This window comes from Bos indicus, chromosome 27 (assembly GCF_029378745.1).
Source record: "Bos indicus isolate NIAB-ARS_2022 breed Sahiwal x Tharparkar chromosome 27, NIAB-ARS_B.indTharparkar_mat_pri_1.0, whole genome shotgun sequence".
Taxonomy (NCBI): domain Eukaryota; kingdom Metazoa; phylum Chordata; class Mammalia; order Artiodactyla; family Bovidae; genus Bos; species Bos indicus.
The window spans coordinates 14,191,571-14,209,400 of NC_091786.1; the positions used below are offsets into that span (position 1 = coordinate 14,191,571).

At 47.2% G+C, this 17,830-nt stretch overlaps 1 protein-coding gene across 1 annotated transcript in view; it reads left to right on the forward strand.

Moving 5' to 3' along the window:
• Positions 1–17,830, forward strand: part of WWC2 (WW and C2 domain containing 2) — a 152,984-nt gene that overhangs the window by 120,099 nt on the left and 15,055 nt on the right. Inside the window, exons 10-19 of the mRNA XM_070781702.1 lie at positions 616–705; positions 1,818–2,446; positions 4,864–4,993; positions 6,000–6,080; positions 6,173–6,259; positions 7,734–7,926; positions 9,173–9,337; positions 12,087–12,205; positions 14,438–14,636; positions 16,132–16,296. Of these exons, the coding sequence (XP_070637803.1) occupies positions 616–705; positions 1,818–2,446; positions 4,864–4,993; positions 6,000–6,080; positions 6,173–6,259; positions 7,734–7,926; positions 9,173–9,337; positions 12,087–12,205; positions 14,438–14,636; positions 16,132–16,296 (1,858 nt within the window). The remainder of the gene's footprint in view (positions 1–615; positions 706–1,817; positions 2,447–4,863; positions 4,994–5,999; positions 6,081–6,172; positions 6,260–7,733; positions 7,927–9,172; positions 9,338–12,086; positions 12,206–14,437; positions 14,637–16,131; positions 16,297–17,830) is intronic.

Below are 17,830 nucleotides of genomic sequence, written 5' to 3' on the forward strand. Positions count from 1 at the left end.
AAGAGGTGCTGTCGATGGAAATCACTTTTATGTCTTTTGCTTGCTCAAAGGGTTAAGCCAAGATTAGCTCACACTGGGAATATGGACCCTGGACTAATTTGTTTCTTAATCGCCAGAATTCTCATCAAAATGAGATTGGAATTCTTGTCACTGAATATGATTTCAGAACAGTCCTTACCAAATTCCATGCTCAGATGATCTTTCCTAATTCCTGTTATTGTTGTCAGATGTTTTAGTAACGGAAGCGGAAGTCACAAGCCTGCAGAAGGATCCTTACTCTTTGCTCATCTCCTTTGTTTTCTTTTCCTCCCCACTGTCTTTCCCTAATTTGTGAGTGTGAGGGTTTTTTTACTCATTTAAGAAAATTTTAGAATACCAGAATTCTACAAGTTCTAGTAACACTGGCCATGTGGACATCTCTCCCCCTTCACTCAGTGGCTGTGGATGGCTCTGACCATTTTCCTTCTGATGGGTGGTTCTGTTTTCTCTGTGTTGAGTTCATTTGGATTTCACAAGGGAAAATAATAAGAATCTTTTTATTTTCCCTTCAGTTTCTATGCTTATCGTAGTTATGTCGAAAATAAATTTATTTCTCTCTTTTTCTTTTTTGTCTAGATTGAAATTGGAAGAGCAAAGGAAAGCGCTGCTACAGAAACTTGAAGAAACTACTAAATTAACTACATGTTTGCATTCACAACTTAAAAAGTAAGCCTGTTTGGTTCTTGAAGGGAAAATTTTTCTTGGCTACCTTCAGGCATGTTGCAATTCTGCTTCAATTACCTCCTCTTTATTTTTGATGACTTAAAAGTAAGAAAATAGTTATACTGGTACAGTTAAAACCTGGATGACCAGATTTAAAGTTGGAGAGACTTGTTTGTTTGCTTTCATGAACCCCAGGGTCCTGCTTGGAAGCTGTTTGCAATGTGTTGGGAAGAAGATATATTTGAGTGATCAGGACATACTTAGGAAAATAACACATTTCTCCACATCATCCCTTCTTTTAAAAAGGGAGATTTGCCCTAAAATAGCCACACATTCACTTCCAAAATATACACAGAAAGAGGAAGAAGGGGAGTGAGCCTAGCGGCCTTTGTCTTTAAAAGCTGGCCTTTTCCTCTCTCACAATAAAAGATTTCGTTCTTTAAGTAAAGTTATTGCATTAACCCTTCATACTGTTTACCTCCACACACACACTTTTATATGTTTTTAGTTGCACAGTTGTGTCTGGATATTTATGCAGATAGATTTATCAATAGATGTTTGATCCCTTTTTTAAATTTTTTGTAAACTTTTACACGAGGAGGAGTATTTTTGGTAAGAGTAGAATTGCTCCTTAAAGAGCCTTTAGAAAGCCGGGTTGGAAACGTTCGAGACTGGGCATGGAAACGTGTGGTGTGCCAGCAGATGCCCTTACCTGGTCATTGGCCTTGATCTTTGGCATCACTCGGTTCCTTCCTTCTCTGCCGAAGGAGCCAGCAGGGGCTTCCATCCACATCATTGAAGTTTCTTGTTTTGTTTTTGTTTTATTTATTTATTTATTTATTTTGGCTGTGCTGGTTTTCCATTGCTGCGTGGGCTTTTCTCCAGCTGTGGCAAGCAGGGGCCCCTCTCTAGCTGCTGTGCTTGGGCTGCTTGTGGCAGTGGCGTCTCTTGTCACTGAGCACAGGCTCCAGGGTGCTGGGTGTCAGTAGCTGCAGCCCCCGGGCTCAGTAGCTGTGGCGCGCAGGCTGCGTGGCTGCTCAGCGTGCGGGGTCTCTGCTGCTGAGCCGCCAGGGAAGCCCACGTCCAGGCTCTCACCGTGCTCCTTCCCCTCCCAGCCTCTCCGCCAGCACGCTGTCCGTGTCCTCCGGAAGCAGCCTGGGCTCCCTGGCCTCCAGCCGGGGGTCCCTGAACACGTCCAGCAGAGGGTCGCTCAACTCCCTCAGCTCCAGCGAGCTCTACTACACCAGCCAGGGCGACCAGCTGGACGCGGATTATCAGTACAAACTGGACTTCCTCCTGCAGGAGAAAGGCGGCTACATGCCTTCCGGCCCCATCACCACCATCCACGAACACGAGGTGGCCAAGTCCCCGAGCCAGCCTGGCCAGAGTGGCTCCGGGGGGGCGGCAGCCGCAGCCGCAGCCCCAGGCCACCCCGCGCCCCTGGCCGAGCCCCCCAAGTCCGTGACATCCCTGTCCTCGAGGTCCTCCCTGTCTTCCCTGTCCCCGCCTGGCTCCCCCTTGGTCTTGGAAGGTGCATTCCCCATGTCTACCCACGGCAGCCCCCTCCACCAGTTCTCTGCTGACTTTGAGGACTGCGAGCTGAGTAGCCACTTTGCAGACATCAGCCTCAGAGAGCATCAACTGCTGCTGGACCCTGACCCGGGAGGAGCGCCCTCGTCTCTGCTGGATGAGAACAAGGAGCTCGGCGAGTGTGCTCAGGAGCCGCTGTACGAGGGGCCCGCAGGTACACAGAGACCCCGCTCTAAGCTGCCCCTGCCAAACCATCTTAAAGGATGAGGGGAGGTTACTTTTTCTGTGGGAGCAAGTATTGGTACATGTCCCCCTTCTCTTTCTGCTGCTCTTTTCTCATTTTGGCTTCATTTGGGAAAGAACGTTTATTGCTATAACTTGCACATTTTTTTTTCTCATCAAATACAAATCTCCTTCCGTATTTAATAGATTTAATCGTTAAATGTCCATTATGTCATCTGGAACCCTGCTGTGTCCTGCAGCTGCCTGGGGACATACTTTGTGAACATTCTTCAGGCTTTCAGATAAGGGTCTGTTTCTGAAATAGTGAGGTGGGGAAGAGGACTTTTTTTTTTTTTTTTTTCAAAGTTGGCCTAAAACAGATTCAAACCAAGGCAATTAACATAGCAGCTAATTAGTACCAAGGTTCAATGTTTAGATTGCTATGGGAATTCTCTATAAATACAGTTTCTGTTTCATGCCAGACTCTCCCTTTCCGTGGAGAGTTAATTTGGAGACAGCGGTCCCAGCCTGCGGTATCGCCCTGCCACCTTCTGGCTGTAGAGCTAGTTGCCATGGGGTTGAGTTCCCACTCCTGCCTCTGACCTCAGAGAGGCAGAAACAGAGGGGGAATCTACTACGCTTTAATTGCTTGCTTTTGCGAGGCCGGAGCTTTTAATACAGCAGATGTGGTTGTAAAGATCCCGGGACGGCGTGCACCTTGGTTGGCAGGTGGTCACAGCTATGGTCCGAGGAGCCCGCCCCAAACACGATGAGAAAGAGACTCCAGCGCCCAGGGTGCAGACAGAGATGCTAGGTGGTTCGTGTGCCGCTCGCCCGGCAGGTGCCAAAGCTGCAAGTGACGTGTTAACTGAAATAAATAGCCGCAAAGAAAAGGAACACCGAAGCAGTGTTTACACAATGGCTCCAGCAAAGCAGAGACCTGCTGCGGGGCCTCGCGCCTGCCCCCTGGAAGGTGTGCGGTGTGTGGCACTGGGGCCACCACCCCCCGGAGCCAGCCGGACCTGCACTCGCATCTCAGGGGCCGCTCAGTTCCAGCGAGCACGTTGCCCCATCTCTCAGGCTCGTTAGTTCCTCACCTGCAAGGTAGGGGCAGCACTGTATCTACCTCGTGGGGTGCTGGGAAGGTTGATGCTCTCATAATGCATCAGAAGCATCAGCCATGCCTGGCGCTTGGTGCGCAGCTCACGGGAGTTAATATCACCCCTGTGACACTGAGCAATGCAAATTCTGCCAAACCCAGTTCCTACCACAAACCACTGACATCTACGAAAGGAAGATAAAGCAAGAGAGAGGGAAGAAAGAGGAGTGGGTTTTGTGCCTTTCTCCTGTGCTCTGGGCCTAAAGGACCTTACAGTTTCCGAGCATTTCGTCCTGTCCCTGCTGGATGGCGGAAATCAAGAATACCTCCAAAGTCCTTCCGCAGTCAGTCTCTGTCACCGTCAAAGTCAATTTCAGGCTGCCGTGGTTATTCCTGGGGGTAATCAATAAATCATGTCATCACCTTCACCACTCGTGAAGGAGGGGTGGGTGGAGAGAAGGCACTCCATCATCAAGGAAGAAGCGTTCGCCCTGCCAGAAATAAAAAGGGAAAGGCAGCAATCAATCCAGAATCTAGAGCCTCAAGACTTAAACATCTTAACAAGATGTAAAGTCACGACTCAGAAGGGGGGCGAAATGCATACCAGTGTGGATCCCTGCTCTCCGTTGGCCGAGGATGAAAGCGCTCCATGGGCTTGCAGCTTATTACACGGGAGCGCAGCTTCAGACGAGGCTGCTGGCTCTCCGCAGGACGCCCAGCCATGAATATGAGTCAGAGATAAAAGTTAAGTGGGAGTCAGTGAGGATTCAGTAACTCACAGTTTTTAATGGTATTTAGCCAGTGAGGAATTCTGTAAGTCAAAGATGTTTCCCCTTTAACTTCTATTAGAGCAGCAGCTGGGGAGATGGAGACTGGAAAGACGTTTCTTCCATCGAGCACCAGAAGCTGTTATGGAAACTTCTCCAGCACTTGAGGAGGCAGAGAGCTTCTTACCCCCCACCGTGGCATCTGTAGTGATCACAGAGACAAGGGAGGCAGGGGACTCAGGAGAGTGTGTGCCACTGATCCCTCCCCTTAAAATATCCCAGGACCGGGGAACACCAGATTCTTTCCCAAATAATGACCAAAATAACAAGTATCCCAGGATTTTGTAACTCATAGCGCCTGGAATCATCCACTTCTGTTGATTTGAATAGTAACATCCTTGATTCTCAGTGGAAATTTTATTTTGAGTTTCTCAGAACCAAACCATGTGTGTGCCTGCATGTGTGTGTGTGTGTGTGTGTGTGTTAGACTTAACTTTTCCTAAGAAGAAATCCTAATGGTGGCTGTCACTCTGCCCTCCCTAGATGTTGAAAAATCGTTACCAAAAAGAAGAGGAATCCACTTGCCGGGGGAGAAGACCGCCTGCGTGTCGGCTGCGGTCTCGGATGAGTCAGTGGCTGGGGACAGCGGGGTCTACGAAGCGTTCGTGAAACAGTAAGGACCCAGCCCGAGTGGCTGCTGCACGCACGTGGGTTACCGGCTAGGAGGGCCCTGCCCTCCGTTCACTCGCTGCAGCGGGAAGCGCTGTGGGCCTTAAAGCAGGGGCAGGCCTGAGAAGGTCAGGGGTGCCGGCAGCATCCCACTGGCAAGGAAGTGAGGAACAGGTTGATGTGCTCATCAGCTGAACCTCTTAGAGACGTAAACACGATTTTAAAAAATTTATTTATTTGTGTCAGGTCTAGGTAGCAGCACAGGGCATCTCCACTGTGGTTTGTGGGCTTCTCTAGCTTCAGCGCCCAGACTTCCATGTAGCTGTGGTGCAAGGGTGTAGTTTCCCTGAGGTGTGTTGATCTGAGTTCTCAGACCAAGGGTCACCATGTCCCCTGCACACTGGACCACCAGGGAAATCCCGCAAGCTTGATTAACTGGGCACGTCACAGCGGCCGCCCAGTGCCCGTTTGGCGCACGGAGCGTCTCACGTGTGCAGGTCTCAGGCAGCCCAGTCCAGGGTGCGGCACGTCCTGGGGAGCCATGGGAAAGCCAGCCACCAGGCAGGCCTCCCCCTCGGAGCCCAGGTGCAGAGTCCTCCCGACGAGGGGAAGCCAGATATGAAAGAGCGAGCTTGCACTGGGGTCAGGCCCGCGGGCCAGTCCAGGAGTGGCCTTAGTTCAGGTTTTTGTTCAGAATCAGTGAGGGGCAAACAGTTCCCAGGTGGTGCTAGTGGTCAAGAACCCGCCTGCCAATGCAGGGAGATGTAAGAGACGCGGGTTCGATCCCTGGGTTGGGAAGATCCCCTGGAGGCGGGCACGGCAACCCCTCCAGTGTTCTTGCCTGGAGAATCCAATGGGCAGAGGAGCCTGGCGGGCTACAGTCCATGGGGGTCGCAGAAAGTCAGACACCACCGAAGCGACTTAGCACGCACGCAGGCAGACAGCAACCACAGCTCCACTTGTCCCGGTTCGCAACCGTTCACCCATGCCTGCCGTTGCCCCATGCGCAGGCCCAGTGAGGCCGAGGACGTGCCGTACAGCGAGGAGGACGCCGTGGTCATGGAGACGGCCCAGGTGCAGATCGGGCTGAGGTGAGGATGGCTCCGGAAGGGCGGCTTCCCGCCTCCCTGCGCCGGCGAGTGGCCTGTGCCCTGTCTCATCTCATCCGCTTCTCTCTGAATAGATACGATGCAAAAAGGTCAAGTTTCGTGGTGACTGTAGCACAACTCCGAAACCTGCATGCCTTCCTGATACCTCACTCTTCAAAAGTGTAAGTAGAATCTGTGGAGAACAAATGGAAGAACTTCAGATTACCCAGTGAGAATTTTACATCTAGCAGCTCATCCAGGTGAAGACACAGGGAAAAATATAGCAGGGCTGGTCATGCCTTCATGAGCTCTAGATAGAGACGAAGAGGGGGTGAGGCGGGCCCACCCCCTCCTTTGGTTTTATGAACGGGGCAGCGAGGTGGGGGCTTAAGGGGGTGGCTCCACACCCCAGGAGCCTGCCTCCCAGCTCTGAGGTTGGGGCTCCCCATCAGTAGTGTTCAGGGATGACTGGCTGATGATTCTTTCGGTGACTTCTCCCTCCTAATTGAAGGCAAAAGGAGAAGGGGAGACAGAGGATGAGATGGTTGGATGGCATCACCGACTCATTGGATATGAGTTTGAGCAAACTCCGGGAGATAGTGGAGGACAGGGGAGCCTGGCGTGCTGCAGCCCACGGGGTCACAAGGAGTCGGACACGACTCAGCGACTGAACGACAACAGGAAGGCAGAGAAAGACGACTTCTCCCGCTACACCTCCAGCCTTAACGGCTGCGGCCCAGGGCCCACTAGGTTTTTCATGCTGAGTCCCCGTAATCAGTGTCGATACAAACACAGAAAGGCCTTCCTCGGTTCTTCACGTGAACGTATACTTTTTATTGTCGGAGAAGGAAGCTCTTTAGAATATGAAACAGAAAGCCTGGAAATGGGGCAGTGGGGAGGGATTTAATGGGTATTCTGTTTCTGGGAATTTAACAGAATTTAAATACCTCATGCTGTTTATAGGGACTGTGGGTCCTCATGTAATATGCGCTCAGAAAACTCACTTGAAAGTGGTGGTAGAAGGTACTGTTTTTGTCAGACTCTTCCTGTGAATTTGACAAAGCATGAAACCGTTTATCATATCTGAGACTTCTGAGATGCTAGGCAGTGATTTTTTGAACTGTTAAAAATTCATCTCTCTTAAATCGTCATAACTGTACACTCCTTAGTGTTTCTTTTCCTCTGGAAGGACAAGACGTCCCATCCCTAGGGAATGACCATCAGCATTTCTTGTCTAATGCACAGGACGAGTGTTCTTTGGGACACAGTCACCCGTGTCTACTTGGCATCCCCACTTTCGCAGGTCCAGGTGGTGATCACTGTGGAACTGGCCGGACGTGGGCAGGCGGGACGCAAATCCGTCCACTCCTAGGTCTTCATCCCCCTCACTTCCCTGCCGAGGGCCTTTGCTGCAGCTCCAGGGCCGGGGGGCAGGCTCAGCCTGGCATGATCCAGGATGCTGCGGGCACCGGTGTGTTAGGAACAGAGCCTCCGAGCCCCTGGGTATGACGACGATGACCGTGGTGGCCGTGAGCCTGGGGTTGGCGATGAAGTCGGTGTCCCCGGCGCTCCTCCCCCGGGAGGACCATTCCAAACACCAGTTGCAAAGTCAGGATCGTTGAACCGGTGACTCCATTTCATCCTTGTTCTTTGCAGGTATTTCCGGGTTGCTCTGCTTCCCTCCTCAAGTGACGTCAGCTGTCTGTTTCGAACGAAAGTGCACCCAGCTGCGGAGTCCCTGCTGTTCAGTGATGTGTTCAGAGTGGCCATCTCCCAGACGGCCCTGCAGCAGAAGACCCTGAGGGTGGACCTGTGCTCCGTCGGGAAACACCGCAGGGAGGAGTGCCTGGTAGGACCTCTCATTTCGACCTTCAGGTGACACCACTGGATGTGCTGAGAGTCCCTTTCCAGTGGCCATTCTGCCAGCCCCGAACTACTGCCTGTCTGCCCAGTGCCTCCAACACAGCCCAGCAGTGGCTTCATTTTTTTGTCTGAAGTCTTAATCTCTGCTTTCCGTTCTCTTTATTTCGGACCTTTCTGATTTTGCTTAGCAATTATGATCCTCTGTAAAAATCGAGTTCTGTATTTCTAACCTTTGGAACTTTGGCCTCTGTTATAACCATCACTGTAGAGTATGCGTATTTATTCCCAATATGAGCCCAGTGCTGGGCACTTTACATACATTATCTCACTCATCCCCTGGACAGTCTTAGGAAAAGGGTATGATGACATTTGCAGATGAGGAACTCCTTAGAGGGGTCATGTGTTCAAGGTCACGCAGCTTGTGAATATGGATAGATATCGAAAGGACATCCCACCCCTAGTTCACTGTTCAGATTTAATTTACGCAGAACAGTGAGTAAAGTTCCCTACTTGAGCACGTTCTCCCAGTGATGGGGGTAGAGCTGGTAGGAAGACCTCAGTATGACTGTTAAGAGCGATAGGACACTTGCACGCCAGCACAGAAGACTTCACACGTCACTGATAGCGGGTTCAGCCCACCACTGGGTACATCAGGACATCCCAGCAGAGCTGCACAGAGTGTTCAGGTACAGGCATCTAGAGGTGTGCCCCGGTTTCAGGAAGCCATGCTGTCTCCAGCTGAAATGCGTGTAGTTCAAGGGTCAGCTGTAACACCAATCAAAAAATGAACACTGGGATTCTTTCAAGGTCCACTTACACACAGATTTTTTTTTTTCCTACCAAATTCATGCCATAATACTACATAATCTGTGGTTAATTGAATCTGAGGCTGTGGAACCTTGAATACAAGGGCCAACTGTAAAGTTACACGTAGATTTTCAACGGCAGAGTGGGGAGTGCTGTCGGCCCCCCTAACCCTCATGGTGTTCAAGAGCCAACTTCATTTTTCTTTTTCAACATTTCTTACTTAGTCACACCTGAAAATATAAGACATCTCCAGGTTTAAAAAAAGAAATCCACCAGTGCTTTGTATCATGAGTATTGCATCTTTTTTTTTTCCCTAAAACAAGCTTGTCTAATAATCTTCATTATATTAGAGGGAGCAAATATAGATTGAAACATTTCATTTTCTCTCTCTCTCTTTTTTTCTTGTTTCCTTTCCTTTCACACAGGCGGGAACTCAGATCAGCCTGGCGGACCTACCCTTTTCCAGTGGGGTTTTCACTCTGTGGTATAACTTGCTTCCTTCAAAGCAAATGCCCTGCAAGAAGAAAGAAGAGGAGACTGAGGACTCGGTATTTCAACCAAGCCAGCCACTCGTGGATTCCGTAGACTTGGTGAGTCAAGTCTTACTGAGAGACTTAGGTCTGCAGCCCCTCTGAAATTAATCTTTGTGTAGGCTTTGAGGTAGAGGTCAGGGTCGTTTCTTTTTTTTATCCATGTGCTAGCCAATTGACCCAGGATTATTTGTTGAAAATACATCTTTCCTTAACTGCACTGCAGTGCCAGCTTTTATCCTAAGTCAGATGACTTCTGCGTGTTAGCCTGTCCCTGAACTTTCTGTTCTGCTCTGTTGGCTTGGTTGTCTATCTCTGTCTACAATACTAGGCTTTTTCAAAATGAAGGCTTTCAAGAATTCATCATTTAGAATGATATTTTCTGAGGCTATTTATAGATCATTGCTATCAGATTAAGGAAGTTTCCTTCTCTTTCTAGTTGGCTAAGGGTTTTATTATGCATGGATATTGGATTTTATCAAGCATTTTTACTATATCTATCTCCTAAGATGATTACATGGCTGTTTCCTTTTATTTTCTCAATGTAGTGGATTATACATTGATTGACTTTTGAATGCTAAATCTGTTTCAGATTCCTGGAATAAAGCAGACTGAACTGTGTATCTAATACATGTGTTTACATATGTTCTATCGTAGAGAATATTGAGACCTGCTTTATGGCTTAGCAGGGGTTCGCTTTTAGTATAAGTCCCACATGCTCTTGAAAAGGGTGTGTTTTCTGCAGGCCACCTTTGATGGTTTTGCTTTTCAAATCTTCTGCATTTACTGATTTTTCAATTTGCTTCTTTTATCACTGTTTAAAGGTACAGTACATCTCCAGCTTATGCTTACAGATGACTGTTTCTTCTTTTAGTTCTGTTAGTCTTTGCTTTATGTATTTTGCATCCAAGTTATTAGATGAATATAAATTTAGCATCATATTGTATCTTTCTGTTCAACTGACCCTTTTATCTCTATAAAATATCCCTCTTGCTAATAACGCTGATATTAATAATCCTATCAGTTTTTTTGGTTAGCATTTGCATGGTTAATCTTTTATTATTCTTTTACTTTCAACCTTTCTGAGTTCTTGTATGTAAAGTGTTTCACTTGTAAGCGGTACTTAGTTGGTTTTGATGTCTTATCCAGTTTTAAAATCTTCTTTTAATTGAAATGTTTATTTACACTTAATGCTATTATTGTTATATTTGGCTTTGAACCTTTCATCTTACTCTTTGTTCCCTTTTAGTCCTTGTTTTTCCCCTTCTTTTGGATTAACCAAGTATTTTTAAACTTAGATTTTTTCTTTCTTCAGATCATTAATTAGTACTACAGTCTTTTCTTTTTTGCTGTTTCCCTGATGATTACAGCATGCATCCTTATTAGAAACTGCGTTGAATTAATGCTTTTTGCTTTTTTGCAAATGGTACAAAGATTTTTAAAGGCTTTTCTTTTACTTCATGATTCTCTTTCCTCCTCCTGTGCAATTACCGGATATATTTTAGTTACATTTATTTTAAATCCCGCAACACATTATTATCATTGTTTTATTGACAATCAGCATTTATTCCGGTTTCCCCTATACCCTTTAGCCTTTCTTTTCCTTTCTGCATTATTGTGCTTCCAATTCAGGTCATTCGCCTTCTGCCTGGAGAATTTCCTTTAGTGTTTCTTTTAGTACAGGTCTTTTGGCATGTTCTTTCAATTTCATTTGTGAAGGACTCTTTTTCCTGCATATTCAGAATTCTAAGTAAGTGATTATTTCTCTGGACACGTTGAAAACAATGTTTTGTTGTCATCTGGCTTCCACTGATTCTGTTCAGCTGCTGGAGGACAGGCTAATCGTTGATTCTTATAAAGTATTACACCTTTTTTCTTTCACTGCTTGTAAAATTTCCTCTTTTTCTTTGGTTTTCAGCAGTTTCACTCAAATGTGCTCATGTATTTTTCTGTTTATTTTAAATTCTCCATTGTTTCATCCGTTTTCTTGAACATATTAATTACAAAACTTTTACTTTCTTCTCTAGATATGTGGATCACCTATGGGTCTGCTTCTTTTGCCAGTCATTCTTCTTGGCTTTCAGTCGTGGGGTTCTGTTTCCAGCGGGGTGCTGGATGTTATGTATGGAGTGCAGAGGATCTGGTGGGTAGCTTCCTCTAGAGATGATCCAGTATCCTTCTGGAAGGCAGATGACAACATGGACAGCTCACCTGGATCACTTGAGGGACCTGAATTATTCTCTTCCTTCCTAGGACCATGAGGCAACTGAAGTATCTGCTTACCATTCAGCCTCCTAGCAGCTGGTTTTACTTTCTCAGCTTCTCACTCTGCACGTATGTGGCTTAGAGGGTGCAAAGATCTCGAAAGGAATATTGTGCACTTTGCAGTTTATCTTCCCAGACCCCTCATGGGCAGTCTCCCTTGTCCTCAGCTCTGTTTTCATCTCTGCATCCTCCCCTCACTGCCTCAGTCCAGGGCGACCATAGCCTGTCACCTGTGAGCCTCACCACGGCATCGAGACACACCCCCAAGGAGAAGAGTGGCATTACATTTCCTTACATTCCCCTCCTCCCGGGGATCTTCACCCTTGAGTCCTAACTGCCTTTGTTGCTCTTCGTTGCTTTGAAACAGCTGGAGTTTTTTGCTTTTCCTTTTATTGTATTCAGCTTTCATATTTGTTCTCAGCGAAAGAAGTGAGTCTCGTACTTCCTTCTCCTCCACAACTAGAGCCCCAGTCCCCATCTGATAACGTTTTAAATCATTTCTGAAGTTTACGGTGTTAATGGCCCTACGTTGTACCTTCTCCAGGATGCAGTGTCAGCCTTACTTGCAAGAACATCAGCTGAGCTTTTGGCCGTGGAACAAGAATTAGCACAAGAAAAAGAACCAGGGCAGGAAGAAGAGCACAGAGGTCCAGATGGAGATTGGTAAATAAGAGTTCTTTCATTCTGCTCCTGGCATCTCAAAGAGGGTGTGTTTAGTTTCTCAGAAGACACTTTGAGGGACACCTTCATGGGTTTAGATCTTGTTCTGGAATTAATAGAAAGTAACGCAGCTTCAAGGAGTGGCCCCAGGAAAAGCCGCTCCTTGGTGTTAGAGAGTTGAAAAAGTAATGATGAGACCGTGGACAAAGTTACTAACATGTGAGCAAGATTCTTACCTCAGTAATTTTGACACTACTTTCTGAACTTTTCTTGTTCATTTGTTTAAAGTCTAAACTATTTTGAAAAACATGATAGTTTATTACAGAGTCATAGATAAATTTAAACGCAGACTCTTTTTCTGTAAACTACTGGAGGCACCATTTAGGTGCTGGTAGTTCAAGACAGATTTTTAGAAAACAGCTTCTAAGTGGTTACTTTTCTGTTTGTGTAACTATTCACCTTCTTTTACTGTTCCCTTCTCACTTTTCATACCTCGATTTTTTTATTTTTTTAAAGAAAAAAAGGTTATTACAGCATTTATCTAGATACATATATGTATAAAGAACTGTATTTCCAAGTTTGCACTGTTTTCTCTAAAAAACATATTTTAGTGAAAGTGTCAGTTTTTTTTAGTACATATGTAAAATCATTTGAACTCATTTTGTGTGTATTGTTACACTGTTGTGTTTGAACTACTGTCAACATATATTTGCATATACATACATATACAGCAGCATTTGTGTGTGTGTGTGTGTGTATACAAGAGTTTCTACAAACTTGGAGTAACAAGATGTAAATAACAAAATTGTGGATATTTGGAAGCAGAAGCTTACTACAGCGACATAAAAAGGTACAGAGATACCTTGTTCTTATCAAAAGTCCTTTATAGTGAATAAAAATCAGAGCACGGCAAAAAAAAGTAAGTACGAGAGTGATTATGAGGTTCATCGTATCTTTAAATACCTTGCATACATAAAGTACAACTTGTTTCACACATATTTCAACAAAATACACTTAGAGAGTCTTCCCTGGCGGTCCAGTGGCTGAGACTCCATGCTCCCAATGCAGGGAGCTTAGGTTCGACCCCTGGTCAGAGAGCTAGGTCCCACAGGCTGCCGCTGAAGGTCGTGCATGCCGCGACAAAGACCGAAAACCCCACGTGCTGCAGCTGGAACCCGGCGCAGCCAGAGAAGTAAATATTTTTTAAAATACACTGAGACTGCAACCTCAGGGAACTGATGACTTATAGTCCTCATTGCTAGCTCCCCCACATTCATTTCATGACCAACTGTTTAACAACTAGTCTGTTCCAATTTGTCGACATATCACTGATCACAGTTAAAGCTTGACCTTTAGTTATCAGTGGAAACAGTGTTCCCATACCAAGAACATGAAACTCCACAAAGAATGAGATATTCTTCCCCATCCGGAGACTCTTTGCTTTCCTGTCAGATCAGTTTATACAGAATATGAACCCTATTTGTTTTCCGGAGCCTAACTTTTAGTGCCACCCAAGCCCAGGTAGTGGCTTTTGTTAAAGACAAGATCACAGACCATTCAGAGTCTTCTGTTATCCGAGTGGTTAAGACTCTTCTATCCAGGGTTCCACCTTTGCTACACTGTAAGCATGGTTGATTGGAGAAGGAAATGGCAACCCACTCCAGTATTCTTGCCTGGAGAATCCCATGGACAGAGGAGCCTGGCGGGCTACAGTCCACCGGGTCGCAAAGAGTCGGACACGACTGAGCGACTTCACATCACATCACAAGCATGGTTGATAGTGGATATTTTTATTCACTCTTAGCAGAGTTGCTCTAGTCTGTGGTTTGATTAATTGTATAATAAATGAACAACTGACACCAAGTTATAGTAGAGCGAGTGTCAATATTTTTAAATGGTGGGTTAAACTTTGTATGTGATCTTTTAGCATATTTAGCATAATTTAGGACTGAAGTGACTTAGCAGCAGCAGCAGCAGAAATTATATCAAGTTTCATGAATTTCACTTTTTGGTTTTTTTTTTAATGGTGATTTTACTGCAGATTGCTGGAGAGTAAGGTGTTGACTTTATTTTTCATGAGCATTTTAGTAAAAGTTTCCAGCCAGAGAACTGGCTTGCATCGTGATGCGTGAGTCTGTTCGTGACCCAGAGGAAGGGTTAACGTGCCCAGGTACCACTGATCACATAGCGCATCTGGTTGACCCTAAACGGGGTCGTGTTCTGTTTCACCCATAGGTTGGCCATGCTGAGAGAGGCCTCAGATGAAATTGTGGCCAAGGAAGGGGCTGAAGTGAAATTGGCGGAGGGCAGTCGCTGTGTGGAAGACGCAAGCTCCTGCCCAAGTGTGCCCAAGATGAGTGAGGACACAAGTAGGAAAGACAGCAGCTGTGCCAGTGACCTTGGGACGCAGCCCCCCGCAGGAACACTGGCCCTGGTGAGCGTTGCCGACCGCTCCCTCCTAAAGCAGTCTCCTAGAGGCACCACGGAGTCCAGGCTTGTCTCTGTGCATAATTCATGTTAGGATTTTTGTGCCAAAGCTGATCAAGATGAGTGTTTGCGGGAACAGACCACAAGAAGCATTATAAATGCCTCAACATTTTCAAGTGGGCCCCAAATATTCATTCTCTGCTTAAATTTCATAAAAGAAGATAAACAGTGCTGTTTAGCTCTCTGTGAGTGTTCTGTGACTATTTACTGAAAGTGTTTTCAGGATTTCCTGGAAAACTCCAGGATGCCTGCTTAATTGTTTTACGTTTCATAAATGTTATGAGTCTGTTTCAGTCTCAAACGTGAAGTGAGCGTGTGAAGCCCATTTTGGTTAGATGGGGTTCTCACTGAAACCAGTCCCGGAAGGGGCAGGTGACCTGATTGTGTGCGGTTGCCAGGCCCGTTAACCAGGTGGTTTTGCTGGTTAGTGAGGGATGCGGGGGCTTGCCTGGTGGTGCAGTGGTAAAGAATCTTCCTGCAACGCAGGAGACGAGGGTTCGATCCTGGGTCAGGGAGAGCCCCAGGAGAAGGAAATGGCAACCCACTCCAGGACTCTTGCCTGGGTCGTCCCATGGACAGAGGAGCCTGGCTGACTACAGCCACTGGGGCACCAGGAGTCAAACCCAACTTAGTGACTGAACAAAGAGACATGTTGAGACTGCCAGACTGCCATCTCCAAAGGGGGGAAGCCATTTTCAAGGTTTGAGGGTGCCAACCACTGTGAGAGTTTTAAAAATTCCAATTTATTTCTGATTAAAAACAGTACTAACCCTGACTGAACACTTCATGTGTGTGAGTACATTCGGCCCTCAGTGTCCATGGTCTCTGCATCCGTGGATTCAACCAACCATGGATCTGACTCAGCAACCTGCAGATAGTAACCGTGGTCCATGAGTAGCTGACCGCGATGATGGGGAACCCCAGATGGGGAGGCCAGCCGTGGGACCTGAGCATCCACGGAGCTCAGTGTGCTGGAACCCCACCGCCACGGAGACCCATGATGGCTGTATATATAAATTTGTATTCTGTGCAAACCAGAGGTTTAACTAGTGTATTTCCATCTTCCTATGTTTAACTACTTTTATCATTTATTCAGCAAAAAAAACTAACCATGAGGTTGAGTACTGTTTAATGATGAAGCATTCTCAAATCAGACTCTTTGTAGAAGCACATTACCCCTCTGTAAACCAAGGCTTCATTATTTTAGGCCTGAACTATTAGAGGGGGCCCCGCCATTCCATTTATGGGTGACCTTGTTGGACAAATACGATCCTACCCACTGAAGGTGACTTCCCAGAAACTAATAGAAAACCGCCTTCACGTCTGGAGAAAGGCCCTGGTGCTCCCTGGGTCTCTTGTAAGCTGTTCCTTCCACACTCAGGAGAGGAGCACCCCATGCTCCCCTCTCACCACCCCTGACAGATCGCCGACCTCTCTTCCAGGTTGATAAAGAGACAAACACCGACGAGGCCGGCGGTGCCAGCATGGTTGTACGCCCCAAAGACCACAGCAGCCTGAGCGCGCGCCAGCGCCCCTTCATGAGGAGCAGCGTGATCGTGCGCTCGCAGACCTTCTCCCCCGGGGAGCGCAGCCAGTACGTGTGCAGGGTAAGGCTCTGCGGGGTCAGAGGCCTAGGGGTCAGGAGTCTGTGGGGTCAGGGGTCTTCGAGGTCAGGGGTCTGCAGGATCAGGGATCTTTGAGGTCAGGGGCCTAGGGGGTCAGGGGCCTAAGGAGTCATTGGTCTGAAGGGTCAGGAGTCTGTGGGGTCAGGGGTCTTCGAGGTCAGGGGTCTGCAGGATCAGGAATCTTTGAGGTCAGGGGCCTACGAGGTCAGGGGCCTGGGGGTAAGGCTCTGCGGGGTCAGGGGTCTGCGGGGTGACGGCTCTGCGGGGTCAGGAACCTGTGGGGTCAGGGGCCTATGGGGTCAGGGGTCTGCAGGGTAAGGCTCTGTAGGGTCAGGGATCTGTGGGGTCAGGAGTCCATGGGGTCAGGGGTCTGTGGGGTGAGGCTCTGCAGGCTCAGGGGTCTGCGGGGTCAGGGTCCGTGGGGTCAGGGGTCTGTGGTGTCAGGGCTCCACAGGGTCAGGGGTCCGTGGGATCAAGGGTCCGCAGGGCAGGTCGTTTCTCGGGAGCTGCCACATCCACCCCCTGCCCCCGGGGTGGCCCAGCAGTGACAATAGACTGGGCCACGGGCGTCTTCAAATTCGAATTAGGGGGAGCCTGGTGGGCTGCCGTTTGTGGGGTCGCACAGAGTCGGACATGACTGAAGTGACTTAGCAGCAGCAGCAGCAGCAATGACTAGAAATGCCAGAAAATATACATGAAATATCACACTCCCAATCATTCTTTTTAGTGTGGGTTGTGGAATTTTTTCCTTTCCTTTTTTTTCCCACATTTACCATCTCTTCATTTCTACTGCCTTTGATCTGGCAAATAACTGACCTTAAGGGCCTGGCTGCTCAGTCTGTCTGGACCCCAGTGTGTATTCAAAACCTTCAGTGACGCGAGAGTTACGGTGGCTGGTGTATTTCGGCAGTGTATCATGCCTGCTTCAAACCACGTTGGTCCTGCCAAATTAAAAATAGTGAATTGCGTTTCAGAACAAAAATCGCCTTCATTGATGCCTCCAAACAGATTCATAGTTCTGTGGAGAGAATTGTGTGATATATATCAGTTTATCACATTCTAGTTCCATAAGTATTTGTAATTTATAGTAATTTAGTTTTGACATTACAAAGTGGGTTAGAAAATACTTAGGAAATTCTAAATTTATCCATTCAGTTCAACAAACATTTTTATTAAGCACCTGCTATTTATTAAGCATAACTTCAGATACTTGGGACTCATCCGTGAACCAAAGACCCAGAGCTCTGCCCTTGCAAGGCTTTCGTTCTTATGAGTTGAGCCAAACAGTAAACATGATGAATAACCTCTGACGTCTCTGGGTGAGGCCCAGTGCTATGGAAAACTGTAGAGCAAGGTAAGAAGGGTTAGGATGTTGAGGATGAAGGTTGCAAATTGAAGCAGGGTTGAGAACAGACATCCCTGAAAGGTGACATTTCAGCAAAGACCTGAAGCAGGTGAGGCAGTGGAGATGGCCCCCCTGGGTGAGGGTGTCCTTGATGCCGTGACTTCACTCTGA